We start from the raw sequence: 25110 nt of genomic DNA, 5'->3' as shown, positions 1-25110 counted from the left end.
CGGGGCCGGGGGGGAAAGTACCTCGCCGCTGCCATAGAGTCAGGCCTCCGGGCGCGCAGAGCGGCCGCCCAGGCGTTCAGAGCCGGCGGCCGCGGCCATAGATAGGCGGAAGTGCGGGCAGAGCGTCCCGCTGGCAGGTGGGGCGCGGCGGGGAGGGGGCCCCGGGGCTGTCGCCTGCGGGGGGGCCGGGGGCCGTGCCCCGGGTCGGGCGGGGGCAGGGCAGCTGCGGGGAGGGGGGCCCGGGGTGCCGGAGCCTGCGGACGGGGGTCTCACTCTGTGCCCCCCCCACCCCGGGACAGAGTGATGGCCTCCCGCGGGGGTCCCCGCGCCGCCGGCACCGACGGCAGCGACTTCCAGCACCGGGAGCGCGTGGCCTCGCACTACCAGATGAGGTAGGTGTGCTGGGGGGGCTGGGGGAGGGGGCCGTATCCCCCCGCAGGCCCTGACACCCCCCCCCTTTCCCCCCCCTTCCCGCAGCGTGGCCCTGAAGTCGGAGATCAAGAAGCTGATCTACGCGCACGTTGGCATCTGGCTGCTGCTGCTGGCCCAGATGTGCGTGGGGCACCTGAAGCTGCTGCCCCACGACCGGGTGGCCATGCCCTACCAGTGGGAGTACCCCTACCTGCTCAGCATCCTGCCCTCCCTGCTGGGCCTCCTCTCCTTCCCCCGCAACAACATCAGCTACCTGGTGCTCTCCATGATCAGCACCGGGCTCTTCTCCGTCGCTCCCCTCATCTACGGGGCCATGGAGATGTTCCCCATGGCGCAGCAGCTCTACCGGCACGGCAAAGCTTACCGCTTCATCTTCGGCTTCTCGGCCGTCTCCGTCATGTACCTGGTGGTGGTGGTGGCCGCCCAGGTCCACGGCTGGCAGCTCTACTACAGCAAGAAGCTGCTGGACTCCTGGTTCACCAGCACGCAGGAGAAGAAGAAGAAATGAGCAGGGACGGCTGGCTTCTGCGGGGGCCGCAGCTCCGCAGCCGGGCCCCGTGGGGTGGCGCGGGCGCAGCTCCCGTGGGCTGAGGGAGGTTTCCACGGGGACCAAGGAGCCGCGCCACGGCTCCGGGCTGGCATGCGGGTGGGGGGGACGACACCCACACACAGACCCTGAGGCTGGGACGGCTGGAGGGTCCCCGCCACCCCCCCTTCCTTCCCCCAGCGCGTTGCTCTGTGGAAATAAAGCACCCTCCGCGCTCCCACGCGTGTCTGCGCCGCAGGAAGCGCCGCCTCGGTCGCGGGGGGAGGGGGGGGAGCGGCGGGGCCGCACGTGCCGGCGGAGGAATGCGGCGGGGCCGGCCCGGCGCGGGGCGGGGAGCGACGGCGGCTCGGCCATGGGGCGCCCGGTGCTGCTGGCCGCGCTGCTGCTGCTGCTGACCGGGACCGGGAGCGGGGCCGCCGTCACCCGCCTGCGGGTCTCCGCCAACTTCGTGAGCGGCGGGGGGGGGTGCGGCGGGGGGAGGCGGGGCGGGGGGCGACGCGCTCACCGCCGTCTCTTTGCTTGCAGGAGTGCCGGGCCACCGGTGAGTAGCGCCGGGACCGGGGCCGGGGCAGGGCTGCGGGCGCGGGGCTCCCCCTGCCCGGAGCTACCGGGTCCTGCAGGGTGCGGCGGGGTGGCGGGGCTGCCCGCGGCTACCGGCTCCTGGAGGGTGGGGGGGGGTCCCGGGGCTCCCCCCGTCCCAGGGCTCCCCCTTCCTGGGGCTCCCCGATTCCGAGGGCTCCCTCTTCCCGGGGCTCCGCCCTTCCCGGGGCTCCCCCCTTCCGAGACTCTCGGTCCCCGGGGCTCCCACCCTCCGAGGGCTCCCTCTTCCCGCGGCTCCGCCCTCCGACCACTCCCGGTTCCTGGGGCTCCCCCGTTCAGAGACCCCCCCCGTCCCAGGGCTCCCCCTTCCTGGGGCTCCCCGATTCCGAGGGCTCCCTCTTCCCGGGGCTCCGCCCTTCCCGGGGCTCCCCCCTTCCGAGACTCTCGGTCCTCGGGGCTCCCCCCCTCCGAGGGCTCCCTCTTCCCCCCGCTTCCGGGGGCTCCCGGTGCCGGCGGCAGGCGGGACCCCCGTCGCACGGCCGCCCCCCCGCTCTCCCCCCAGCCGACCGCACGCTGAGCCGCCCCCGCTGCCGCCGCCCGGCCCGGCCCGTGCCCCCGCTGGAGCCGCCGGCGCTGCGGCTGGGCCGGGCCCGCCTGTGCCTGCCCCGGCAGCCCTGCCAGCCCTGCCTGCGGGTGCGCCTGGCCCTCCCCGCCGCAGGTACGGGGACCCCCGGGTGTGCGTGCCGGGGGGGCGGGGGGGAGCATCCTCCCACCCGTGTCAGCACCCCGCGCTGGGTTCCCGCAGAGCTCGGCGGTGTCCGTGGGCTCCAGCTGAGCTTCCTGGAGCTGGGCTCCAACCGGGCCGGCTGGCTGCAGGTGTGGCGGCGGCACCGGGCGCCGAGCGGCTCGCCGGTAAGTTGGGGTACGCCGCGGGGCTGGGCAGCGGGGTCGTACATCCCGCTGACCCCCCGCTCCCCGCAGTGGCAGGTGCAGTTCGACTGCTTCCCCGCAGAGAGCGGGCGGCGGGTCCTGGTCTCCCTCCGCACCATCCCTGACCGAGGTCTGGCCCTCAGCCGCAGCCGCGTGGTCACCGCCGAGCCACCCGGTGAGGCTGCGAGGGACCCCGCAGGGGTCTCCTGGGGGGGGACGCCGGCGCTGGCTGACCCCCCTGCCTGCTCCGCAGCGCCCGTCTTCACCCACGCCTGGGTCCCCAAGGCGCGGGCCATCGAGGTGCGGGTGCCCGAGGGCCCTGCCCTAACCGTGCGGCTGTGCCACCAACTGGTCCTGGAGTGTGAGGAGCTGCCCCGGCCCTTCCACCGGCAGGTAACGGCTCCGGACTCCCGGCCACCCGCATCCCGGGCACAGAGCCGCGCTCCCCGCCAGCTAACGCTGCCTCCGTGCCGCAGGTGCTGGTGCCAGGCGGCCGCCGCGTCTCGCTGCCGTACGAGTTCCTGGTGCCCTGCCTGTGCGTCGAGGTGCGTCGCTCCCCTGCGGCCGCCAGCCCCTCGCCCGGCCCCGTTGCACACCCTGCCCTGACCGCCCCGCTCTGCTCCCCAGGCCTCCTACCCCCACCACGACAGCCCGCGCAGCAAGCGCTGCCCCTTCCGCGACCAGCCAGCCACCTGTGAGTGCCCGCGGGGAGGGGAGCCGGGTGCCAGGGGTCCCCCCGGCCCTGTCCCCCCTCCCCGCTGACGTGGTGCCCCGCAGACGGCCCCGAGCTGTGGTCCTCGGTGCGATTCCACGACCACAGCGCCAGCAGCAAGGACCAGATGGCGATGGTGCTGAGTGCCAGCTGCCCCCTGCGCCCCCGGGCCACCCTGTGCTGGAGGGAGGTGGCAGCTGAGACTGCGCCCTGCCATGACGTCCCCAACTCCACGGCCAGTGAGGAGGAGCAGGTGAGGGGACCCGGCATTGGGGTGCCGTGGGGCACCAGCCCAGAGGGGTGCAGGGCCATGCCCCTGGCTGGGGCACCCACCGGACCCCGGGGTCCCCGGAGAGCTGCAGGTGGGCACCGGGGTGCCCGTGGGCTGTGCGGGTTGGGGACGGTGACCCGCTCTCTGCCCGTACCAGGCATACACGCTGGACAAGGTGGATGTTCACCCCCTGCTGTGCTTCCGGGTAAGCCCCCCCGGGCGGGTGGGCACTGCCTGGGAAGGGGCTGGGGGCAGCAGTGGGCGACGGCAGATCACCCAGCCCCTCCGCTGACCCCTGCTCCCCCCCAGTTCTCCTACGGGAACAGCAGCCACGTGGAGTGTCCCCACCGCCCAGGTGAGCCTCGTGGGCAAGGGGCACCTGGGGAGGTGAGCACAGCCCTGCCCCGGGATCCCTCACACCCCTCATCCCCTCGGGCATCCCGCGAGCCCCCCTCTCTCTCCGGTGCCTGCAGAGACCGCCTGGAACGTCTCGGTGAGCGTCTGGGGGCTGCAGCTGCGCCTGCGCCTCACCTCCAGCGTCCCCGCGGCCTTCAGTGCTGCCCTGTGCCAGCACCGGGGCGGGCAGTGCGAGCCCGAAGCCCCCCTCTACACCGTCACACAGGTGAGCAGCACGGGGCTGTGGGGGACGCGGCGGGGGACCCAGCCACGCTGACCCTGCCCTTGTGCGTTGCAGCCGGAGGGCTCTGCCCCGGGCGAGCTGGCGCTGCTGCTGCCGGTGCGGGTCCTGGGCAGCTGCGTGCTGGTAAGGTGACCCGCGCACTGGGAGGGGAGGGACACCCCAACCTGGTCCCCCCTCACCCAGCCCCCTCCCCAGGTTTGGCGCTCGGACGTGCGCTTTGCTCGGAAGCAGCTGCTCTGTCCTGACAGTGAGTGGGGGTCCTGGGGGGGGGCTGTGGGGGGCAGTGGGGATGGGCAGGTGCCCCCCCTCACCGCCCCTCTCCCAGTCTCCCACAGGCACTTAGGGTTGCTGGGGCTGGTGCTGGCGCTGGGGCTGGTGGCGACCGTGTTGCTGCTCAGCTGCCGCGGCGCCTGGAGGCCGGCCGACGGTGAGGGGCACCCCGGGGGGCTGCGGGGTGGGGGGCGGTGGCCGTGGGGCTGCAGTGCCGGGGGGTGACAGCACCCTGGGCTGCAGAGGGTCCCAGGGTGGTGGGTGGATGCTGGGACATCCCCAGGGGATGCTTCGGTGCCCCCAGGGATGCCGGGAGGGCTCAGGGCAGGGCCGTCACCGCTGTCCCCTCTGTCCCGCAGGTGCCCCGGGCGGGCGCCCTGTGCTGCTGCTGTACTCGCCGGACTCGGAGGAGCACCTGGGCCTGGTGTGCGCGCTGGCCGAGCGGCTGCGTGCGGGGCTGGGCTGCGACGTGCACCTGGACCTGTGGGAAGCGGGCGGTGTGGGGCGGGCAGGGGCCCTGCCCTGGCTCTACGGCCGGCGGGGACGCGTGGGCTGCCAGCGGGGCACCGTCCTGCTCCTCTGGAGCCGTGGCAGTGCCCGGCTCTTCCGCCGGTGGCGGGTCGGGGCGGCCGACGGGACCCCCGGGGACGCCCACGACGTCTTCGGGGCGGCCATGGCCTGCCTGCACGGTGAGCTGGGGACGGCGGGCCGTGGCGGTGGCGGCTGGGTGCTGGCCTACTTCAGCCGGCTCTGCAGCCCCCGCGACGTCCCCCGGCCCCTCCGGCCCCTGCCCACCTACCGCCTGCCCCGGCAGCTGCCTGGGCTGCTGGGCGCCCTGCGGGGCAGCCCCCCGGCCCCCCGCCGCCGGGGCAGGGTGCAGGGGTTCCTGCACCGGCTGCTGGCGGCGGGGGCCGGGGAGGGCAGCCCCCCGCCCCAGCCCCCCGGGGTGGCCTCTGGCACCTGAAGCCCCTCGCCGGGGCTGAGCTGGGCATTGCTGGGGGCCCTGTCCTGAGGGTGCGGGGCTCGGCGGAGCGTCCTGACCCTGACAGGAGGGTGCCCGTGGGTGCCAGGAGCAGGGGCACAAGCGGGGCTGGCCCTGGCCTCGGGATGTGCCGTGGGGGCCGGGGCTGGGAGCAGAGGTGCTGTCCCGGGCAGGGCCCTGCTCCGGGGAGAGCCGGGGGGCCCTTGGGGTGCGGGGCTGGGGGAAGCGGGGCGCCGGGGGGTCCCTGTCCTGCCCGGGGTCCGGGCGCCGGGCACAGCCCGACCTTGTTGGTGGTGGGAGCAATAAAGGCACCGTTCCACCCTGCCCCGCCGTCCGCGTCGTGTGCGGGGCCCTGCGGGGTGCGGGGGCCGCCCGGTGCCCCGGCAGCACGGGGAGGGGGGGCGGGGGGCCGGCCCCGAGCCGTCCCGGCGGGGAGCCCGTCGGCGGGCCGGTGCGGGAGCGGGAGCGGGGCAGGCCCCACCCCGGGGCGGTCGCCGGCGCCGCGCTAGGACCCGGGTGTCCGGGATCGGAGGAGGAAGCGGGAGCGGGCGGCGGCGGCGGCGGGGCCCGTGGAGCCGGGAGCGGGGCCGGGGGGAGCGGGCGGCTCACGGCCCCGGCCCCGCCATGGGTGCGCCGGGGCGGCTGCTGCTGCTGCTGCTGCTGCTGCTGCTGGCGGTGGGCGCGGCGGGCGGGCGGGCGGCCCCCCGCGACACCCTGGCCTGCTCCCAGGTGGGCTGGCGGCACCGGCACCGGGCACCGGGCACCGGGCACCGCGCCGCTGCCCCCGGCCTCACCCCGCTCCCCCCAGGGCCTCGCCTGCCGCCTCTTGGGTAAGTGCCACGCCGCGGCCCCCGGCCCACGCGGGGCGCGGGACCCCGCACGCACGGCCACCCTCCGTCTGCCCGCAGGCGCCGACACGCTGTGCGGGATGGAGCCGCCGGGGCCCGGCCGCGGGCCGGCCTTGGCCGGGCTGCGGCTGGAGCCGGCGCTGCGCTGCGCCGGGCCCGCGGCCTGCTCGCCGTGCCTGGAGGTGCGGCTGCGCCTGGCCCTGCCGCCCGGCACCGGCCAGCCCCGCCGCCCCGCGCCGACCAGCAGCCACGCGGGGACACGGCGGCCGCCGGCGGGTGGGGACGCAACGTCGAAGCCCGGCATTGCCGGGCGGCTGCTGCTCTCCGGCCACACTTACGCCTCGTCCCGCTGCGTGGCCGTGGAGGTCCGGGCGCCCCGGGAGCCCGCGCTGCCCGGCCGGGCGCTGGTACGTCGGAGTGGGGTGCCAGGGAGCGGCGGTCCAGTTCCCCGAGCCCCGGGGAGGCGGGTGCTGGTGGTCCGGTTCCCCGAGCCCCGGGGAGGCGGGTGCCGGTGGTGCTGGTGCCTCGCCGCAGCGCGGTGGTGGTTTTCCTGCCCAGGGCTGGGTGACCTTCCGGTGTTTCGAAGCACCGCTGGGCTCCGAGCTCCGCGTCACGGCGTACACCGAATCGCGCGGCCGGCGGCGGCTGAGCCAGTGGCAGCGGGTGCCAGGTGAGCCCCCGGCATGCCCCGCCGCGGCGGCCCCTGTCTCCGCCGCCCGCTGACGCCCTCTCCCCACAGACTGCTCGTGGCCCGCGGCACAGTCTGCTGTCCCCCAGTGCCAAGGTAGGTGCTGGCGTCCCCTGGCCATGGCAGTGCTGGATCCCACCCACCTTGGCACACGTCACTGGGGGAGCACTGGGCTGTAGGTGCTGGGGGAGAGGGTGACCCCCTGGGTGCCGGGTGCCGCGGTGCCGGGTGCGCGGTGCGGGGTGCCCTGAGCTGCCACCGGTGCAGTGCCCAGGCTGCAGGTCTCCCCGGGGCCAAAGGAGGTGGTCGTGGAGGTGCAGGGGGCTGCGGCGGGGCACAGCTACACCCTCCGGCTCTACCACAACCAGAGCCACGGCGCAGGCGGGTCGGGGCGCATGGTGACCGCGGTGAGTGCGAACCCTTTCCCCGAGCCCCCCACCCTGGCTGGGCTCCGGCCACTGCCCCCCTCGCCCCCTGGGAAGCCATGTCTGTGTTACAGGAGGGGTGCTGGGAGAGGGTCCCCCGGGAGCGGGTCCCCCTGGGCTGGGACACCCTGCCGGGGGGCGATTTGCCGTGGGGTGACCCACATCTGGTTCCCGGCGGCAGAGCGGCCCCATGAACTACAGCCTGCCAGCCGACGAGGTGCTGCCGTGCCTGTGCCTGCAGGTGGGTGCCCGAGCAGGGGGGCTCTGGGGGGCCAGCCGGGTGGTGGGCACAGCCTGGGCACCCTGTGTTCCCTCTCTCCCAGGTCTGGCTGGAGACCCAGGACCCGCTGCGGGCCACCCTGTGCCCCTTCTCCCATGGTACCCGTGCCGTGGGGCTGGGGTGTGAGGGGGGGCCGGGATGCGGGGGGACCCCAGGGGACACTGCACAGGGTGACACCCCTCTCCCGGTGCCACCGTAGACGCCGAGGCCTGGGAGCGGCTGTGGGCACGCAGCCGGCTGGTGCTGCACGCCGGGACACAGGCGCTGAGCTGCTCGCTCTCGGCCCCCTGCGACCTCCCGGCCGAGCTGGTGCCGTGCTGGCAGCCGGTGCCTGCCGGGCCCTGCCAAGCCCTGCCCGGCCTGCCGCGGCCCGCCGTGGGGCAGGTGAGCGGAGCTCCGTGGGGCGGGTGAGCGGGGCTCCGTGGGGCGCCGGGGCCCGGGGGCGGAATGCAGGTGGCACTGACGGAGCATCCCTTCTGCCCACAGGGACCCCAGGAATTCGGGGGTCTGTGGCCACATCCCAACCTCTGCGTGCAGGTAGGACGTGCCTCTGCCCCACGGCTGCCCCACGGCTGCCCCAGGCACTGCTAACCCTCTCTCCGCGGCAGGTGTGGAGCGGCGGGCAGGTCCGGCTGACCCAGTGCCTGCGCGACCGTGAGTGCTGCCAGGGCAGGAGGGCAGGGCAGCCCGGGGGTCCGGCTGGGGGTGACCACCCCCGGCCTCCCCTTGCCACCCCCCCAGACCCTGGCACATCCCCGGGAGCACTGCCCGGCCGCGCTGATGACCTCCTGCTGCTGGAGCGCGGGGGGAACGCTTCGCTGTGCGCGCTGGAGCGGGGCGCCTGCACGCCCCTCGCCAGCTTTGCCAGCACGGTGAGGGGCAGGGACCCCCGTGTCCCAGCAATGGTGGTACTGGTGGCACAACCGGCTCACCCCCTGCCACCTTCGCAGGAAGCTGGGCGCCCCGGGCTGCTGGAGCGGGAGCTGCGGTGGGATGTGGCAGCGGGGCAGTGCAGGCAGGTCCGTGTGGGCAGCCAGCGGGCAGCGGGCACTGGCCGGGCAGCGCGTGACGTGTCCCCGTCCCTGCAGATCTGGCACCCTGAGAACGGCACCGGCGGCGTGCTCTGGGCCTGTCCCCTGCACAAGTGTGAGTGTCCCCGCCATGCTGGGGAGAGGGGGGGCTGGTGCGGGGCTGAGGGAGGGCACCGGGCAGGCTCTGCGGACCCTCGGTGGGTGCGGGGGGCCCTCGGTGGGCGCTGACCCCTGCCTGCAGACCTGCGTGCCCGCTGGGCGCTGGCGTGGATGGGGGTGATGCTGGGGGCCGCCTGCCTCCTGCTCCTGCTCCTGCTGAAGAAGGAGGACGTGAAAGGTGAGCAGCGCTTGGTGCTTGCCTGGGGAGCTGTGCTCAGCCTGGGACCCCCCCCAGGGACCCCACCTCACCGCTTCTCCTGCCTGCAGGCTGGCTGAAGTCCCTGAGGGCTGGCTACGGCTCGGAGGGTGAGCGTGGGGCTCGGTGACAGAGCAGGGGTCCCCCCCATTGGGGGGGGTCCCAGCTTGTCTCCCACCATGACTACCCCATAGGGTGGGTTTGGGGTGCCGAGGCCCTGACTGTACCCCCCACAGCCCCCCTGCGAGGCCGGCGGGCGCTGCTGGTGCACGCGGCGGAGCCGTCAGCAGAGCGGGCGGCGTGTGCCCTGACGGCAGCCCTGCGCCTGCTGGGGCTGGTGGTGGCGGCAGTGCCGGGCGGCGGCAGCGGGGTTGCGGCGTGGGGGCCGCTGCCCTGGCTGCACGCCCAGCACCGGCGGGCGCTGCGTGACGGTGACACCATCATCATCCTCCTCTCTCCGGCGGCTGTGGCTGCTGCGTGCCAGTGGGATGCTGGGGCCGGGGACGTGCCGGGGGCCGGGGCTGCTTTCAGCGGCCCCAGCCCCCGGCACGTCCCCGGCCCCGATGATGTCCCCAGCGTAGCACCCTGCGAGGTGTTCGCAGCGGCTCTGTCCTGCGCCGTGCCGGCACTGGCGGCAGGCAACGGGCGCTACGTGGTGGCCCGGCTGGAGGCCTTGGTGCCCGCGGTGCCGCCAGCCCTGCGGGCAGCCCCAGCCTTTGCGCTGCCCAGCGAGACGAGGGGGTTCCTGCGGGCGCTGGCGGGACCATGGCGGGGCCGGTGGCCGGAGCCGTACGTGGCAGCGGTGGCCGAGGGGCTACGGCGGGCGGGCAGGGAATAAAGCGGGGACGGTGGCTTTGCCGAGCAGGAGTCCAGGCCCTGTGGTGTGGGGGGAGGATGGGGACTGGGATGGACTGGAGAGGGGTGGTGGGGAGGTAAGAGGGGGTTTAGGGGCAGGGAGCGGCTCTGGGCTGGTTGGGAGGCGAAATGGAACTGGGCTGGTTTGGTTGGAGGATGGGCGGGGAACTGGACCATTTTGGGAGGGATAAGGGGGAACTGGGCCAGTATGGGGGGGGTTGAGCGGGAACTGGACCAGTTCAGGGAGGGATGAAGGGGAACTCGCCAAATTTGGGTGGGGTGAGGGGGAGCTGGACCAGTACGGCTGGAGGGTGGAAGGTGACCTGGACTGGTTTGGCTGGGGGGGTGATGGGGAGCAGCCCAGCCGGGTCGGGGGCTGAGGGCCTCGCCCAGGCCAGGCGGGAGCGGGGTCGATGCGTTCCGCGGAGCCGTTCCCGCTCCGTGCGGGGTCACCGCCCACGACTCACCCGCGCTGCGCCCCCCCGCTTCCTGTTGCCCTTGACCGCGGCCCCTTTAAGGCGCGGGGAGGCGGGTCCCGGCGGTCGGCGCGGGTTGGCTGGGAGCGGGGGGGGCGGTGGCGGCGGGAGCGCGGCCATTGGCGGGGGCGGCGGGCGCTGAGTCAGCGGGCGGGCCCACGGGGTGCGGGCGGGGCGGGGCGGGGCGGAGGATGGGGCCGCGGCGGGGCCCGGCGGGAGCGGTGCTGCCGGCGGGGCGGCGGGGGGGGGCCCTGCTGGGGGCCGCGCTCCTCGGGGGGGTCCTGCTGGCGGCCGCCCGCGCCCCCCCAGACCCGCATCCGGACCCGCAGCGGGACGGGGCCGAGCCCTGCCGAGCCTGCCGCGGCCTCGCCGACAGCTTCAGCAGGGTGCGGGGGGGTGATGGGGTGACACAGCTCCTGCGCTGCGGGGGGAGCCGGGGGGGCCCGCGGGTGACAGCAGGGACGGAGGGGGTCCCGGGTGGGGTGGTGCGGGGAGGGCCCGCGGGTGACAGCAGGGACGGAGGGGTTCCCGGGTGGGGTGGTGCGGGGGGGGCCCGCGGGTGACAGCAGGGGCGGAGGGGTTCCCGGGTGGGGTGGTGCGGGGAGGGCCCGCGGGTGACAGCAGGGACGGAGGGGGTCCCGGGTGGGGTGGTGCGGGGTGATGCGGGGTCGCGGGGGGTAAGGCGGGGGGTGGCAGGGCCGCGGGTGGGACATTGGCGTGGGGGCAAGGGGGTCCCCGCAGCGTTCCTGGGGAGCGGGGGGGGTCCCTGGGGGGCACAGCGGCCGGGCGCTGCGGAGAGGAGAGGGCAGCGGGTCGCTGGGAGGGGAGGGTGGCATGGTGGGGAGGGGGTCTCAGGGGAGTGGGGGTTATCGGGGGTCCCACGCCCGCGCTGCCCCCCCCCTCCCCGCATGCCCAGGGCCTGGAGCGGACGGAGCACAAGGGCTTCGGTGGGGGCAACACGGCCTGGGAGGAGGAGAAGCTGGCCAAGTACCGGCACAGGTGGGTGCCCCCTGGCTGGGCGGGGGTCTGGGGAGGGGGGGGGGCATCCCCGGGCTGACCCCCCGTCCCCACAGCGAGACCCGTCTGCTGGAGGTGCTGGAGGGCGTCTGTGCCCCCTCGGACTTCGCCTGCCACCAGCTGCTGGAGCGCAGCGAGGAGCACGTGGAGCAGTGGTGGTTCCGCGAGTGAGTCTGGGGACGGGGGGACCGGGGGGGGGACACATGGGGGTGCGCAGGGGGCTGAGAGCTGTGTGCCCCCCTCCCCAGGCGGCAGCAGCAACCTGACTTCTTCCGATGGCTGTGTGTGGAGAGGCTGGTGCTCTGCTGCCCACCCGGCACCTACGGCCCCGACTGCCAGCGTGAGTAGCGGTGGCACGAGCTGGGGGCCAGGGCCGGAGGGGTCCCCTGCCAGCCGCCCCCCGCCCCGGCTGCCAGCCCACTGGTCTCTCCCCGCACAGCCTGCGCCGGCGGGCCCCAGCAGCCCTGCAGCGGCAACGGACGATGCGACGGCGATGGCACCCGTGGCGGCACCGGGCTGTGCGTCTGCAGCCCGGGCTACGGTGGTCCCTTCTGCGCCGAGTGCGGTGACGGCTACTACGAGGCGTCGCAGAACAGGAGCCACCTGGTATGTGCCGGTAGGTAGGGGTCCGGCGCGGCGGGGCTGGGGGCTGCCAGCACCGGGTGCAGGCGGATTCGCCCCGAGTCCACGCCTGCTCTCCCGTGCCCACAGAGTGCTACCGGGCGTGTGGGCGCTGCACGGGGCCCGAGGACTCCAGCTGCCTTCGCTGCAAGAGGGGCTGGGTGCTGCACGAGCACCGCTGCATCGGTGAGGGCTGCGGCGGGATGCGGGATGCGGCAGGCGGGCTCGGGGCCGCGGGGGGCTGCGTCCCAGGGGCCGGGGCTCAGCGGGACTGTCGTGTGTCCCCCCCTTCTCCCGCAGACATCGACGAGTGCGGCACGGAGATGGCGCACTGCCGCGCCAACCAGTTCTGCGTCAACACGGAGGGCTCCTACGAGTGCCGAGGTGAGGCGGAGGTGGGGGGGTGCTGTGTGGGTCTCTCCCCCCTGCTCGGGGATGGTCTCCCCACCCCTAGCCCGCGCTGCTGCTGGCTGGGCTGGGAGGGGGCTCCTGTGGCGACCCCGGCTCCTCTCCCCACGGCAGACTGCTCCACGGCCTGCATCGGCTGCATGGGCGCCGGGCCGGCTCGCTGCAAGAAATGCAACAAGGGCTACTGGCGGGATGGAGCCAAGTGCCTGGGTGAGTGGGTCTGGCGGGCTGGGGGGTGGCTCTGCCCCCTCCCCGCTGCCCGAGCCGTGCCCGAGCCCTGCCTCCCCCCGCAGACGTGGACGAGTGCGCCAGCGGAGAGGAGCCGGTGTGCACCGGGGCGCAGGAGGTGTGCGAGAACACGGAGGGCAGCTACCGCTGCGTCTGCGCCCACGGCCACGTCCGCCGGGACGGGCACTGCGTGGAGGACAAGCCCCCCGGTACGGGCTGCAGGCAGGGGGTGTGGAGGGGAGGGAGGGGGGGGCTCTGCCCGCCCGGCCGTGCCCCCCACACGAGCGCCGTCCCTGCAGATGCCCCGGAGAAGGGCTTCTTCGACGACGTGACGGAGGATGAGGTGGTGGTGCTGCAGCAGATGTTCTTCGGTGTGATGATCTGCGCCCTTGCCACGCTGGCTGCCAAGGGCGACATGGTGTTCACCGCCATCTTCATTGGCGCCGTGGCCGCCATGGCCGGCTACTGGCTCTCTGACCGCAGCGACCGCGTCCTCGACGGCTTCATGAAGGGCAGATAGCTCTGGGGCCGCCAGGCACGGGTCGGGGGGCAGGCTCAGCCTGGGGTGCAGGGTACCCCCCCAGCAGGGGCTGGCTGCGGAGGCCAGATCCTGCGCACGGTGCTGTGCCCTGCATGTGTCCCTCAGCCCCGTTAGTGTCGGGTCTCGCCTCCCCCCTGCAGAATGAGCTGGGGGTGCCTGGTCCCTTCGGGCTCCGGCCAGCGCGGCGGTGCTGAGCAGTGCGGTGCTGCCAGGGGGGGGCACAGCATGCTGCCCCAGCCCCCCGTGCGCTGGAGGAGGGGCCCAGCACCGTGGTGGGTGGGGGATCAGGGGGCTCTGGCACTGCCGGTTGCCGGGGCGGTGATGCTGGCGGAGCTCAGCCCCGCTGCCCACCAGGTGAGCATCGCCCGGGCTGGGGGTGCCGGCCCCACGGAACCTTGTGTGTGTGTCCCCCCGTGAGTGAGGGGCTGGGTCCCCCCCTCTGCTCTGAGCCGTGGGGCTGGGAGAGGCCCCCTGCCCCAAACCCCCCCTCTCTGTGTCCCTGGGCAGAGCCCATCTCTCCCCTCCCAGCCTGGGGAGGCCGGGGGCTCCTGCCGGGCAGGGGATCGGGGAACCCTCGCCGCTCCCGGGGGGGCCGTGCTGGCAGTGGGGGGGGCCCTGCTGGGTGCATGAGTGTGGCTGTTGCATTTGTCCGTGGTTCGTCCCTCGGGGTGTGCCCGTGTGTCCGTATCTCAGGAAATAAAGCTCTGCACACCCAGCCCGGCTGCTCGGGATGGGGGGCCAGGGGTGCCACTGCCCACCGCCGCCTCCGCACGCCAACGGGGCCTCCGCCTCCCAACATGAACTTTATTTCTCTGGTTTGGCACAAACGGAGGTGGCCCAGCCCAGCTCCCCACCCCCCTCCACCCGGCCCTGCAGGGGTGCAGGATCAGGCCCCCAGCCCCCAGTCTCTGCCCGGCCCCCCTTCTCAGAGCTCGATGGTGTCGCTGGAGAGGCTGCGGGCGTCTGCCGCCTTGCCGAGGGCCGGGAAGCCGCGGGGGCCGTCGCGTTCCCAGCCGGGGGGCACGGCGGGCAGCAGGAGGGGGGCCCGGCTGGGCGCCTCGTCCAGGGGCAGGCTGTCGGGTGAGGAGAGCCCATGGCGCCAGGGGTTCCAGCTGATCTTCAGCGAGCTGCTCTCCAGCGAGCTGGCCGAGGCAGTGACGGTGATGGTGACGCTGCCGGGGGGCTGCCGCGGGCCGGGCAGCTCCGTCAGCGAGCTGCAGCGTGCCATGCGCCCTGGCCCGGGGGTCTCGTCGGGGGCCGGGGAGCCGTGCAGCGAGGCGCCAGAGCCGCGTCGGGGCCGGCCGAAGAGGCCATCGCGCAGGAGGTGCCGCCGGCAGAGCGCCTGGTCGATGCTGCGGCGCAGGTCGATGGGCGACGGCGGGCGGAAGGCCAGCTCCGCCAGCGAGGGCGACGAGCCCTGTGCAAAGGCGGCGCAGGAGCGGGCGGCCGCCGCGTTGGGGCACTTGGGGCTGAGCCCTGGCATGGCGGCTGTGCCGGCGGCCGCCCAGGCCTCGTTGCTGTCCTTGAGCGCGCGCAGGGGCAGCTGCTCCGCTGCGTTGCGGATGAGGCTCTTGGAGATGTCGCTGGTGGCCGCCCGCTCCGGGCCAGTGCCGCCGGTGCCGCCGGTGCCGCCGCCGTAGCAGTTGTTGGGGTACTGGGGCGCCTCGGCCTTGCGGCCGGCGCAGAAGTACCGCAGCGCCTTCGCCCAGCAGGAGTGGCTGGCGGGACTGCGCCGGCGGCAGCGGCAGCACAGCGGCTCGGCGGCGGCCGCCAGCAGCGCCAGCGCCGTGCCCAGCTCGCCCACCCGCAGCCAGAGCTGTGCTGCCCAGCCGGGCCGGGAGAAGCGCCCGGGGGGGCCCAGGACCCCCCGCAGCCACAGGGCCCCATAGAGCTGCAGCCCGCAGACCGGCAGCCCTGCCACCGCCGCCGCCAGCAGCGCCCGGGCCCCCCGCCGCAGCCCCCCGCCGCCCCCCGGTCCGTCCCGCAGCGCCCGCCAGCACCCCCAGAGCCCCGCCAGCAGGAGCAGGGCCCCGGCCCCGCAGCCCAGCGCCCGCAGCCCCAGCCCGGCAGCAGGGCCCAGCCGGGGCGGGAGCAGGTCAGCAGCCCCCAGCGCGGCACTCGGCAGGGCGGCAGCAGCCCCCAGCGCCGGCAGCCCCCCGAGCCGGCCCGGCAGCAGCCGGCGCTGGCCCAGGCGCTGGAGCCGCTGGAGCAGGAGGGCGAAGGCGCCCAGCAGCAGGGGGAAGGGGGCCGTGCTGAGCAGCAGCAGCGCCCGGGCGGGCAGGCGGCCCCGCGCCCCGTAGGGGTCCAGCAGCAGGAAGATGGCCCGCAGCAGGCAGGCGGCCAGCAGCAGCCCGTGGGCCCCCAAAACGTGGGGCGGGTGGGGGGGACGCAGGGCGGCTGCCGCCACCAGCCCAGCCAGGGAGCCCAGTGCCAGCAGCAGGAAGATGGCGGCTGCCCCGTAGACGTGGGCATCCCAGGAGAAGCCGAGCCGGCGCCGCAGCTCGGCCCAGCGCAGCCCTGTCCCATTGGCCCCCGGTGCCGGGGAATGGCCGGGCTGCGGCGTGGATGGGGGCCGGGGGGGCTGCTGCGGTGTCCCCCCTCCCTGCCGCCATGTGGCCGAGGGGGCTACGGTGTTGTGGGCGGGGGGCTGTGTCCCCGGGGTGTCTGTGGACAGGAAGGAGGGTGACGGTCAGTGTGGAGCCGGGGGGACCCCATGCACGCAGCTCAGTGACACCCAGACCCCCCACCTGCACCCCATGACCGGGACGCAGCAGCCACGGGACCCCGACACCTCCCGGGGGTCTCCGTCAGGACTTGGGGCTGGCACGTCCCTGACCCCCCCCCCCCCCCAGGAAGATCCCCCCCGCTGGGCACTTAGCACTAATCCTAGGAGTAGATTAGGGCCATCGCTGGGCACAATCCTGATTGAAGGTGTCACCGGCCCAAGATAGCTGCCGTCCCCCCCCCGCCAGCCAGCCCCGATGCCCCGGGGATGGGCTCCCACGGCCCCCGCATCACCTGAGCTGGTCCCGGGGGTCCCAGTGGCAGGATGCGCTGTCGGCCGTGGGGCACCCTCCGTGGCGTTCAGGGTGCTCACGGGGCCCACAGCACCCCGGACACGCTGCGGGGAGCCAACGTCCTCCTCCGGCAGCAGCCCTGCGAGAGAGGGCAGGGCTGGGCGCTGGCACCCGCAGGGGCTCGGTCCCCGCTGAGGGGTCTCCCATGCCACACCGGCTCCTACCTGTGCTGGGGGTTCCGGGGGGGGCTGTGCTGGAGGCGGGTGGCAGTGCGGGGCCGGTGCTGAGGGCAGCCCCTGAGGCGGGCTGGGGTCCCCGCTGTCCCATCGGCGCGGGGTCCGTGCGAGGGGCCGCGTTGGTGGGGCTGGCGGTGGGGCGGCTGAGTGGGGCCCGGCGGGTGCTGCGCTGGTGGGCTGGGAGCACCCGGGTCCAGGGCTCGGCCAGCCCCCACGGTGGGGCTGCGGGGGGCAGCCGTGGGGCAGAGCTGGGCAGAGCTGGGGAGGGGCTGGGGCCCCCCCCCGCGTCTCCCTGTTTGCCCACCACCTGCGCGGAGCTGGGGCTGGCATGGGGACCCTGGGCTGGCCCCGTGCCCGTGGGGTGGGGGACAGGGAGAGTGCCCCGCGGGACTGGCTGGCTGCTGGCCTGAGCGAGCTGTGCACCCCGAGGGAGAACCGGGGCCGCTGTGGGTCCCCCCACCGCTGGCTGTCCCTCTGCATGGGCATCCGCTGTCCCTGTCCCCGCTGCCGGCATGGGGGTCAGGGCAATGGTGGACACGGTCGGCTGAGGGCCGGGGGTGCTGGTGGGGCCGGTGGCACCCTGCCCGTCCGGGGATGGCCCCTGCCCTGCCCAGGGTGGCCCTGGGGAGCCCGGCCCCGTGTCCGTGGGCACCTCGGCTCCCGGCATCCCCAGTGCAGAGCCATGGGGCAGCCAGGCCTCGCCTTGGAGGCTCCTCTGGCCTTCGGCCTCGTGTCCTCGCCAGGTGATGAGCAGCTGCTCTGCCATGGCCGGTGCTGCGCCGCTGTCCTGCCAGGCCCCGGTGCCAGCGCCCGCCATGGTGGTCTCCGTCTCTTGGGGTGCCCCAGTGGCATCCCCCGCCTGCAGCGGTGGGGACCAGCGCACAGGGCTGTCCCCCCCCGAGCGCTCGCTCCTGGGGTCCCCGTCGCCGCTCGGCTCCCCCGACGCCTCCCAGGCAGGGGACAGGGCTGGCCACTGCTGTCCCCAGGGTGGGCCGCGCAGGGGGTCCCTGCCCCGCTGCAGGGTCCTACCTGGGGACAGCCCCGCCGGCAGCGTCCCCCGGGCCCCGGTGGGGACCCCGGCAGCCAGGAGCAGCCCCCAGGTGATGAGCCGCACCGCAGCCATGGTGAGCACCCAGCCGGCCCTGCGAGGGTGGGGGGCTCGGTGAGCCAGGACCCCCAGTGGGTGCCCAGGGCGGCTCACGCCACCGGCTGGGCTGGCCCTGCCCCGGGCCCTGTTCCCGGTCTCCCCGTCCCCGGTGTCACTGCTGCCAGTGATCCCGTTCCCAGCCTTCCCCTGCCCGGTGTCACCGGTGCTGGTGGTCCCCATCCCGGTGTCCCCGGTGCTGGTGGTTCTTGGTGCTTCGTGGTCCCTGCCCCAAGCATCCGCGCCGTCCCTGCCCCTGGTCTCCCCCTCCCCGGAGTGTCCCCCCCCGGTGGCCCCCCCCCCGGTGGCCCCGCTCCGGCCCCGCACCGTTCACCTTGGCCCGTCCCCGGCCGCATCCCGGCGGGGATGCCCGGCCCGCCGCACCGCCACGGCCGCACACGCGGCTCAGCCCCGCCGGGCCGGGAACGGGGCCGGGACCGCCCGGCTGCGGCGGCGGCCCCTCGGTGCGGGTGCGGGAGCCGGCGGGGCTGGGCTGCGGGACCGGAGCGGGGCCGGTGCGGCCGCCGCATCCCGCGGGCCCCGCCTGGAGCGCGCCGAGCCGGCCCCGCTGCTCGATGCCCGGTGCCCCCTCCCGCCGCCCGCCGCAGCCCCGGAGCCGGCCGCAGCCCCCCCGCTGACCTGCCGGTGCCGGTGCCGGTGCCGGTGCCGGTGCCGGTGCCGGTGCCGGTGCCGGTGCGGGCTGGGCTCTGCGGCGGAGCGGGCGGCGGCGGCGGCAGCCGGTCACGCGCCGCTCCGAGCCGCGGGCACCCGCGCGGGAACCCGCCCGGCACCGGGGGGGGGGGGGAAATGCGTGGGGGACCGGGGGGGGTGCGGGGGCCCGGGCACGGCTGGGGCCGCGGTGCGGGGCCGGGCGCGGGGGCGGGTCCCGCGGGGCTCAGCTGGGGCGGGCTCCCCGGGACGGGTCCCCGTGCGGCGGGCAGGGGAGGGCAGGGCCCCCCCGCCAGCGGGCAGCCCCCCAGGGCGGGGCTGCTGCCGAGTCCGGACCCACGGCGGCCGGGGGGGCTGCCGGAACCCCCCAGCAGGGTCCTCGGGAGGGCCCGTGGGTGCCCCCGGCACCGTCCTGCCCCACGCCCGCCCCGCACGGGGCACGCAGCGCCCTGACAGCCGCCGGGCCCTGCCAAGGCGCAGGTAATTAGCTAATCAGCTAATTGTCCCGCTGGAGAGCTGCCCGCCCTGGCACGGCTCGGGCTGGCATCGGCAAGGCCGCGGTGTCACGAAGTCAGGGCGGCTCGGGGCCGTGCCCCGCAGGGTGACGCTCCCCGGCTCCCTCCGGCAGCGCCCGAGCTGCCGCAGCCTTGGCAAACCCCTGCCGCCGTCGCTCGCCCCTTGCCCAGGCCGGCGGGGACACGGGGCACCTGGGGTCCCCACGGCAGCACGGTGCCGTCGCCATCCCGCTCCCTGCGGCATCATGCCCGGGCTGGGCTCGCTGTGGGCGCACCGGGCATTTCTGGGCCCCGGTTCACCCCTCCGTGCTGCCGGGCTGGGCGCAGGCAGCGGGGCTGGGGGGCTGTGGCAGCCGACTGAGCAGAGGGGCCGGGGAATTTGGGCAATGCCGGCACCCAGCCCCCACGCAGCAGGCAGGGCAGGCAGCTGATGCGGGGATTAGCACTGGGGAGGCCACGCAGGGGGACAGTGGGGCAGCGGCAGAGGCCGATGGGCGGCCGGCGAGCCCACACCGCACCGGGCACAGCCAGCACCGGGCACCACCGCAGCCGGCCGGTCTCACCCTGCAGAGAGGGCGGCCGCGGCATGGAGCGTGCGGTGGGGAGGGAGCCGGCTGCGCCCCACACACCGCAGTCGTCGGGGCGCCTCGAGCATGAGGCTCGGGCGCAGCAGCTGCCTTCACCTCCCCGGTGCCATCAGCAGCTTCCTCCTCTGCCAAGTGAGTCACCGGCGGAGGAGAAGACGAGCACCCCGCTCCCTGCCACCGCGGCGGCTGCCTGCCCGCCTGCACAGCCGGGGATGCCAGCCTGAGGAGGTGGCCTGTGCTCACACACCCCTGCGCCCGCGGCCGGCCAGGTTTCACCGGCTGTTGGCCACTGCCCTCCCCTGCTCCCAGGCTCTCCCCCAAGGAAGAGGGACAAAACCCCAGCCAAGGGGAAAACTGCCCCAGTTAAGCGCCCACAAAGAGCCTGGAGTCCAGGTCTGTGTTTTCATGACCACCCATGTGTGTTTTACGGTGCTGCCCCATGCCCGCCGCAGTCCCCCTTGGCCGTGCTGCTGGGGGGAGCGCCTCGTTATCTTCCCCGGGTGCTTCCGCTGAGAGGTGGGATGAGACCCCACAAACGCAGGTCCCGGCAGCCCCATGGTGGCCAAGGCCAGGAGCAGCTGCACACGCAGGGCCCCATGTGCCTGGTGGCACGGCTGGCTCTGGGTCAGAGGCAGACGGCGAGCTCGGTGGCTGTGTGGGCTGGGAGCCTGGGCTGGGAGACAGGAGCCGCTCTGCCGGGGCGCGATCGCGGTGCCCATGGCAAGGCTGCTGCGTCCCCTCGGAGCGTGGTGGCTCCTGGCTGGGGATGCCAGCCCCAGGCCCCCAGGCAGAGCCGGCAGTACGCATGCTTCCATTTTTGTCTGGTGAAGCTGGGAGAGGAGTTGTCATCGTCACAGCCATATTGGGACAAATATTATCGCTGGCAGCAAAAGCCCCCGAGGAGACCCAAATGAGCGTGGGGCCAGGCCGTGGGGGCCAGGGTGGCACGTGGGGGCTTCGCCCTGCTCCCCCGGGGCGGTGGCTGGCACAGGGGGAGGTGGCACTGGCTGCCGCTGTGGTTACACCTCCTTTCTCCCGGGGTTTTGTCTGTGACCTGGCTGTGTGCCAGCGTGGGCGCATGCTGGGGGGCTGCAGGGGTCCCCAGGGATGCCCCGCATTGCCCCCCATGACATGGGCGCTCCATCCTCAGGGTGCCGGGGAGCCAGGGCCCGCTCCGGCTCGGCACTGGGGCTGGCGGCAGACACCTCCAGAGGTCCCTCCAGCCTCAGCCATGTGCTGCCGAGCCGGCGGCCGCGCAGCCTGGGCGAGTGCCCAGGCCCGGGGCTGCGCAGGGGCCCATGCCTGTCCCCGCTGACCCCGAAACGTGCAGGGCACGAGCGCCATGGAGCAGGTTGAGCCATGCTGGGGGTGCTGGGGTCCCCACACCTGCCCCCGCCGCCTTCTCCAGGCTAACTAACGTTGCTGAACCACTGTTAAACTGGAAGGGTGGAGGTTTCCTTCTTTAAACATCAGAGAGGAGCTGAAAAAACAAATCCTCCCCGTTCCACAATCCAGGGGAGTTAAACATCGAGAGCAGCCGCCTGCTCGCCCGCTGACACAGGATCTTGCCTCTCCCAAAAAACCAATACAAAGGCACCAGACTTTGGTGAAGACACAGTGAGTTTATTACAGCGAGGAAAAAGGGATCCCAGTCTTCTGCCTCGGGAGGACAGAGCTGGACCGGCTGGATTCGTGGCAGTCGACCTGCTTCATCAACACTGAAATGCTTCTTTTGCCGGTAACACCTCAGACCAAAAATCAAACGCGGTTCAGATACCTGCAGCAGTGAAGCTGCTGGCAGTCAGAGCTGGGTGCCCTGGAACGAGCTGCTCTGCGGGAACTGGGGCTGCCCAGCAGTCTCGCTGCTCTATGCGCCCCTTTAGGTGAGCGGGCTGGTTCCTTCCTGGCTTCAAAATTCTGGCGTGACTCCGAAGTAGAGAGGCGCAGGTTTCTAAAGGCTGAGAGCTATCCGCCAGTGACCTCATCTGCTGAGCATGAACGCCATATCTTTTGGCTTCTGTTTGAGAATGACTGTCCTTGAATAGTGTGTGTTGGGGAACTGCTTGATTAGTTAAGAGATACAGATAAAAGTAGAAACTGAGTAATTTCCTGAATTTCCTGAAAACATGAAATTTCAGCCTAAAAGGAGAAAAAACGCAATAGTCATTAAACCTGAGATGCTGGGACTCTGCTTTATGCATCTAAACTTGTCGCGGTCCAAAGCTCACAAACAACTCCTGGAACAAATCTGAACCTTACTGAAACCAACCAGAACGACGCTACAACTGCCCAGGGAGCTCAGAAGCAGAACCCTTCAACGTACAAACCAACTTAGAGACGACAAGTGAGAAACAGAATAAAGCCTCTGGCCACAGAGGTATTACCACATCTATCTAGTTGGAAAGCTTTGAGTAGATCTCAGCGCTAAATCTGATTGAGCTGCCCGTCTGTGCTCTGCCAGCCCTCTGCTCCCCGGTGAACGTCTCGGCAATGCCTTGGCAGACTCTGCAGGTACCTCTCTGCTGCGTAAATACACTGGTGAGTGGAGCCCGTGGCGTCTCTGGGAGCGGGGGGATAAAGTAATACAGATCCCATCAGCTTCCCAAGCTATGGGAGAGCTTCCCCTCGGACCCACGTAGTCCCTTACAACGTACCAAGGCGGGCAGCAACACTTCTACGCATCCAGGCGCGAGCCGTGTCTCTGACTAAGCGGGTAACACACCTAGAGGAACAAACTGTGACTGAGATGGCCACGCCTGCGCTGAGGGCTCCGAACACGAAACAAAACCCTTCAATCGGAATAATCACTATCAAAAACTAAAGAGCAACAGGCTGTATTCTGCCGAGCCGGCGTATCGGCAGGCCGTGGTTTCTTGGCGCCTGCAGGGCTTCCGAGGCTGAAGCAGCTCATCTGTTTGTCACCTGTTGTGCTGCACAGCGAAAACACATTCTCCTGGGGAGAGGAATCCCAAATACAGTTTTTTACACTGGAAACATGCGCTCTTTTTTTAATTTCCAAACTTCTCATTCTTTTCTCTGCAAGCTGTTGCAGGCTTTTATTGGAGCATGGCACTGGTGGGAAACTCTTTGTGAGCCTCGGCTGAGCACAGGCGAGGATCTGCTGACTGGGAGCTGCAGACACCGGGTTAGAGCTTCCTACACTGAGAGCAACCGTGTACCTGGGAAAGCAGTTTTTTCTGGAGCTCTCCAACTCGATAATCCCATTCACCTTCTTTTGCTTCAGCCCACCATCAGCACATCGAGGGAGCTCGCCTTTTCTCTTAGCGGAGCACATGTTCTTCCTCCCCATTGCTTTGTTCCAGGGGATCCTTCCTGGCCTCTGCTTTACTCTGTTCCCTACAGCTGCGTTCTCCACCTCACGGTCTGTGGCCCAGGCGTTGTCTCTCTGTCCAGGCACAACTTTTCTTACAGAAAGGTGGCAAACTTGAGGCGGCCTCTGTTGTGATGATGTCGCGAGTTCAAATCCTTGAGTGCCTCTCCTGACCGCCTTCCTCAGTGGAGTTGGAAGGGGCAGCTCCTGCGGTACAGGACAGTGCTTCTTCTGACCACCCCCCAAAAACTGACTGTTAGTGCAGCACACGCAGGGGTGGTTAGCACAGCTCTGTGTTTCCAACCCATATTTCACCTCCTGCAAAGAGGTGGTCTCTCTGCCACACACCGCTGCAGCAGCTGGGCTGACTTTCCCTCCCGAAGCTGTGTTTAGGTCACCCGGAGGTGTGCCATCCCCGGTGTCCTGGTTCCTCACAGGGGAGTCTCCGTGCTGCTCCCCCACTGCCATGCAGGGGGGCTGAGGCTGAGCCGAGGAGCTGCAACCCCCCCTGCCTCGGCAGCACAGGCAGCGCGCATTCTCCTCACCCTGAGCACAGCCCTGGCACAGGCCAGGGGAGGTCTGGGAAGCGTTATCTGCCATCTGAGGGGTGAGTCTGGCACTGGAAATTAACGTGTGCAGCTCAGCTAAGGTGCTGGGGAGCTTCAGGAAGCCTAGCTCTTCACACAGCTTCAGGTGCTGACCACTCAGCTGAGCTGGCAGCGACTCTAGGCCCTCCTTCAGCAGCTGGATGCTGGATTTCACATCCAGAATCTCCACATCTTTCTGGGGAGACAGCGAGCAGAGCAGAAGCAGTAAGCAACATGTTAAAAGGTACAATAATAATATTCAAACAAGAAACTTTGATGTATTATATGTCAGTTGGACGCCTTCAGTTGGGTATCGACCCCAAAAACAGCAATTTGTATCTCCCTGTGTCATACGTATTCTCAAACTGTCCCACCAAAGTGAGAGCTTTGGGATCGGACACCCCTAACTCACTGTGTGCCCCCTCTCCCAGGAGCACCACCTGCTCACATGCTGGCGTGACACAGCCTTGCTGAAAGCAACTCTTGCAGCAGGGTCTGTGGAGAAACCAGACCTGTCCAGGAGGTCTCTGACAGTGCATTCTTTTGTCTCTGACACCCGCATGTTCTTTTTTAACTTCTTTTTTCCTCTCCTCGGGAAATTGCCCAGCTGAATGGGCAAGGCACTGCACTTCTGCAAGATGCTCTCCGCTCGCTGTCTGGCACTGAACCACCTCCTGCAGCGAAGGCATGTGCCAGGCGAGGGAGCGGTGCTCCACAGGGCGCTGCTGGGCTCCCTTCTCGCTGACCAGGGTTCCATCAGAGCTTACAACACTGTTAGCCAGCATTTGAGTAAGCACCAGTCAGTATCCACCCCAGAATTAGCATTTTAATATGTCTTTCCCTCTTCATTATAACAGAAGCAGTGTACTTTATAATCCGCCATTCGAAGGCAATTTAATATTCAGTTAATACTTTGAAGAAGCGGGAGAAATTCAGAACGAAGATTCAGAATAAAAGATTAATTTCTGCACTTACGGCTGCAAGTCTCCTCTCCATCTCCAGCAGCGCCTGCTCCATTTGGCTTTTATCTGTCAGAGCTTTCAGCACCGAGCCACAGTGACTTTGAAAAGTATCTTGCACTAAACAGGGAAATCAATAAAAAACACATTTGGTCTTTCATTTGTAAATGTGAATAAAGTACTATCAATACTATTGCTACTTCCTCCATGGCTTGGCATGAAATACTTCACTGTGCTGTGCAACCATAGTGATTCGCCCGCTGAGATCTCCCTGAGCCCCAAGCGATGAACAATAGGGTAGATGTTTAATGCAAAGCACTTGAAATTTATAAGATGCTGCATATAGGCCAAATCTCATTTACTGTGCTCTATTAATATGGCAGCTGAAGATGAATGGCTACGCGAAGCTGCAAAACTTGGTTGGTTCAAGGCAAGGAAGGCTGAGGCTTAGTTTCCTACCAACTGCACAACAGGCATGGCCAGGGGAGGGGGACCCCAATATATCTGACCCACCCCAGTATAACCAACCCTCTTCCATAACCAGCTGACGGTAAATGGGAGCTTGGACAAGTGACAGAAGAATAGCATCACTGATAAGAGGATGGAGATGCCAGAGGTTGGTGGCTAAGAAGTGCAACCAGAGAATACCCGTCAGAAATGCACAGGAGGCTGGTAATGAAGGAAAGCTGCCTGAAGGGATAGTGGGAAATTATGAAGGAATGTGCAAGGAACTGGGATTTCCAGTTGCTAGACAAAGGAAGAGACGGGGCCAGAAACCATCTGAACCAGGCAGCTGCGCCCAGTGTTGGCAGCTGCAGCTGGAAGGCAGAGGGGGCCCCAGCAGTGTCCTGTGGGGGCATGGACCCCCTGGGAGGGTTTGAAATTGGAGCAAGATGCTTCAGTCAGTCTTGCTGAAAAACTGATAAGAACCAGGAATTTTTATCATATGATTGGACAATGATATACCT

The 25110-nt window shown here is 70.9% G+C and overlaps 6 protein-coding genes across 7 annotated transcripts in view; 4 read left to right on the top strand and 2 right to left on the bottom strand.

Moving 5' to 3' along the window:
* The first annotated feature begins 35 nt into the window (after nucleotides 1–35).
* On the top strand, nucleotides 36–1199 carry JAGN1 (jagunal vesicle mediated transporter 1). Its single transcript, XM_075432696.1, has 3 exons — nucleotides 36–137; nucleotides 300–392; nucleotides 478–1199. The coding sequence occupies exons 2-3, from the start codon at nucleotides 304–306 to the stop codon at nucleotides 938–940; spliced, it is 552 nt and encodes a 183-aa protein (XP_075288811.1). The 5' UTR covers nucleotides 36–137; nucleotides 300–303; the 3' UTR covers nucleotides 941–1199.
* IL17RE (interleukin 17 receptor E) lies at nucleotides 1073–5511 on the top strand. Its single transcript, XM_075432448.1, has 17 exons — nucleotides 1073–1078; nucleotides 1218–1343; nucleotides 1505–1520; nucleotides 2082–2171; nucleotides 2325–2431; nucleotides 2501–2624; nucleotides 2703–2842; nucleotides 2926–2994; nucleotides 3077–3143; nucleotides 3227–3414; nucleotides 3590–3637; nucleotides 3742–3787; nucleotides 3906–4054; nucleotides 4127–4195; nucleotides 4268–4319; nucleotides 4398–4499; nucleotides 4702–5511. The coding sequence occupies exons 1-17, from the start codon at nucleotides 1073–1075 to the stop codon at nucleotides 5304–5306; spliced, it is 2004 nt and encodes a 667-aa protein (XP_075288563.1). The 3' UTR covers nucleotides 5307–5511.
* A 286-nt stretch (nucleotides 5512–5797) lies between these two features.
* On the top strand, nucleotides 5798–9811 carry IL17RC (interleukin 17 receptor C). Its single transcript, XM_075432640.1, has 17 exons — nucleotides 5798–6053; nucleotides 6133–6154; nucleotides 6233–6579; nucleotides 6731–6842; nucleotides 6912–6956; nucleotides 7128–7267; nucleotides 7467–7526; nucleotides 7609–7663; nucleotides 7765–7949; nucleotides 8052–8102; nucleotides 8174–8219; nucleotides 8307–8437; nucleotides 8516–8584; nucleotides 8654–8711; nucleotides 8838–8933; nucleotides 9023–9061; nucleotides 9188–9811. The coding sequence occupies exons 1-17, from the start codon at nucleotides 5949–5951 to the stop codon at nucleotides 9787–9789; spliced, it is 2163 nt and encodes a 720-aa protein (XP_075288755.1). The 5' UTR covers nucleotides 5798–5948; the 3' UTR covers nucleotides 9790–9811.
* A 662-nt stretch (nucleotides 9812–10473) lies between these two features.
* Nucleotides 10474–13851, top strand: CRELD1 (CRELD disulfide isomerase 1). Its single transcript, XM_075432675.1, has 10 exons — nucleotides 10474–10668; nucleotides 11199–11281; nucleotides 11356–11466; nucleotides 11548–11639; nucleotides 11739–11915; nucleotides 12011–12106; nucleotides 12221–12304; nucleotides 12443–12538; nucleotides 12622–12765; nucleotides 12856–13851. Exons 1-10 carry the CDS (start codon nucleotides 10474–10476, stop codon nucleotides 13074–13076), a joined length of 1299 nt encoding a protein of 432 aa, XP_075288790.1. The 3' UTR covers nucleotides 13077–13851.
* A 20-nt stretch (nucleotides 13852–13871) lies between these two features.
* On the bottom strand, nucleotides 13872–18208 carry PRRT3 (proline rich transmembrane protein 3). 2 transcript variants are annotated; one of them, XM_075432673.1, is made up of 4 exons: nucleotides 18134–18208; nucleotides 16339–17492; nucleotides 16116–16253; nucleotides 13873–15761 (listed from the first exon to the last, which is right to left on the bottom strand). In XM_075432673.1, exons 2-4 carry the CDS (start codon nucleotides 17471–17473, stop codon nucleotides 14023–14025), a joined length of 3012 nt encoding a protein of 1003 aa, XP_075288788.1. In that variant the 5' UTR covers nucleotides 17474–17492; nucleotides 18134–18208; the 3' UTR covers nucleotides 13873–14022. The 2 variants fall into 2 exon arrangements, with proteins under 2 accessions (XP_075288787.1, XP_075288788.1); XM_075432672.1 differs by lacking the exon at nucleotides 18134–18208 and having other exon boundaries at nucleotides 13872–15761; nucleotides 16339–17739.
* A 2681-nt stretch (nucleotides 18209–20889) lies between these two features.
* Nucleotides 20890–25110, bottom strand: part of IHO1 (interactor of HORMAD1 1) — a 22541-nt gene continuing 18320 nt past the window's right edge. Inside the window, exons 6-7 of the mRNA XM_075433058.1 lie at nucleotides 24159–24262; nucleotides 20890–23379 (exon numbers count right to left, since the gene is read on the bottom strand). Of these exons, the coding sequence (XP_075289173.1) occupies nucleotides 22057–23379; nucleotides 24159–24262 (1427 nt within the window). The 3' untranslated portion in view covers nucleotides 20890–22056. The remainder of the gene's footprint in view (nucleotides 23380–24158; nucleotides 24263–25110) is intronic.

This window comes from Opisthocomus hoazin, chromosome 11, assembly GCF_030867145.1.
Source record: "Opisthocomus hoazin isolate bOpiHoa1 chromosome 11, bOpiHoa1.hap1, whole genome shotgun sequence".
NCBI lineage: Eukaryota > Metazoa > Chordata > Aves > Opisthocomiformes > Opisthocomidae > Opisthocomus > Opisthocomus hoazin.
This window is presented reverse-complemented; position numbering and strand designations above follow the sequence as displayed.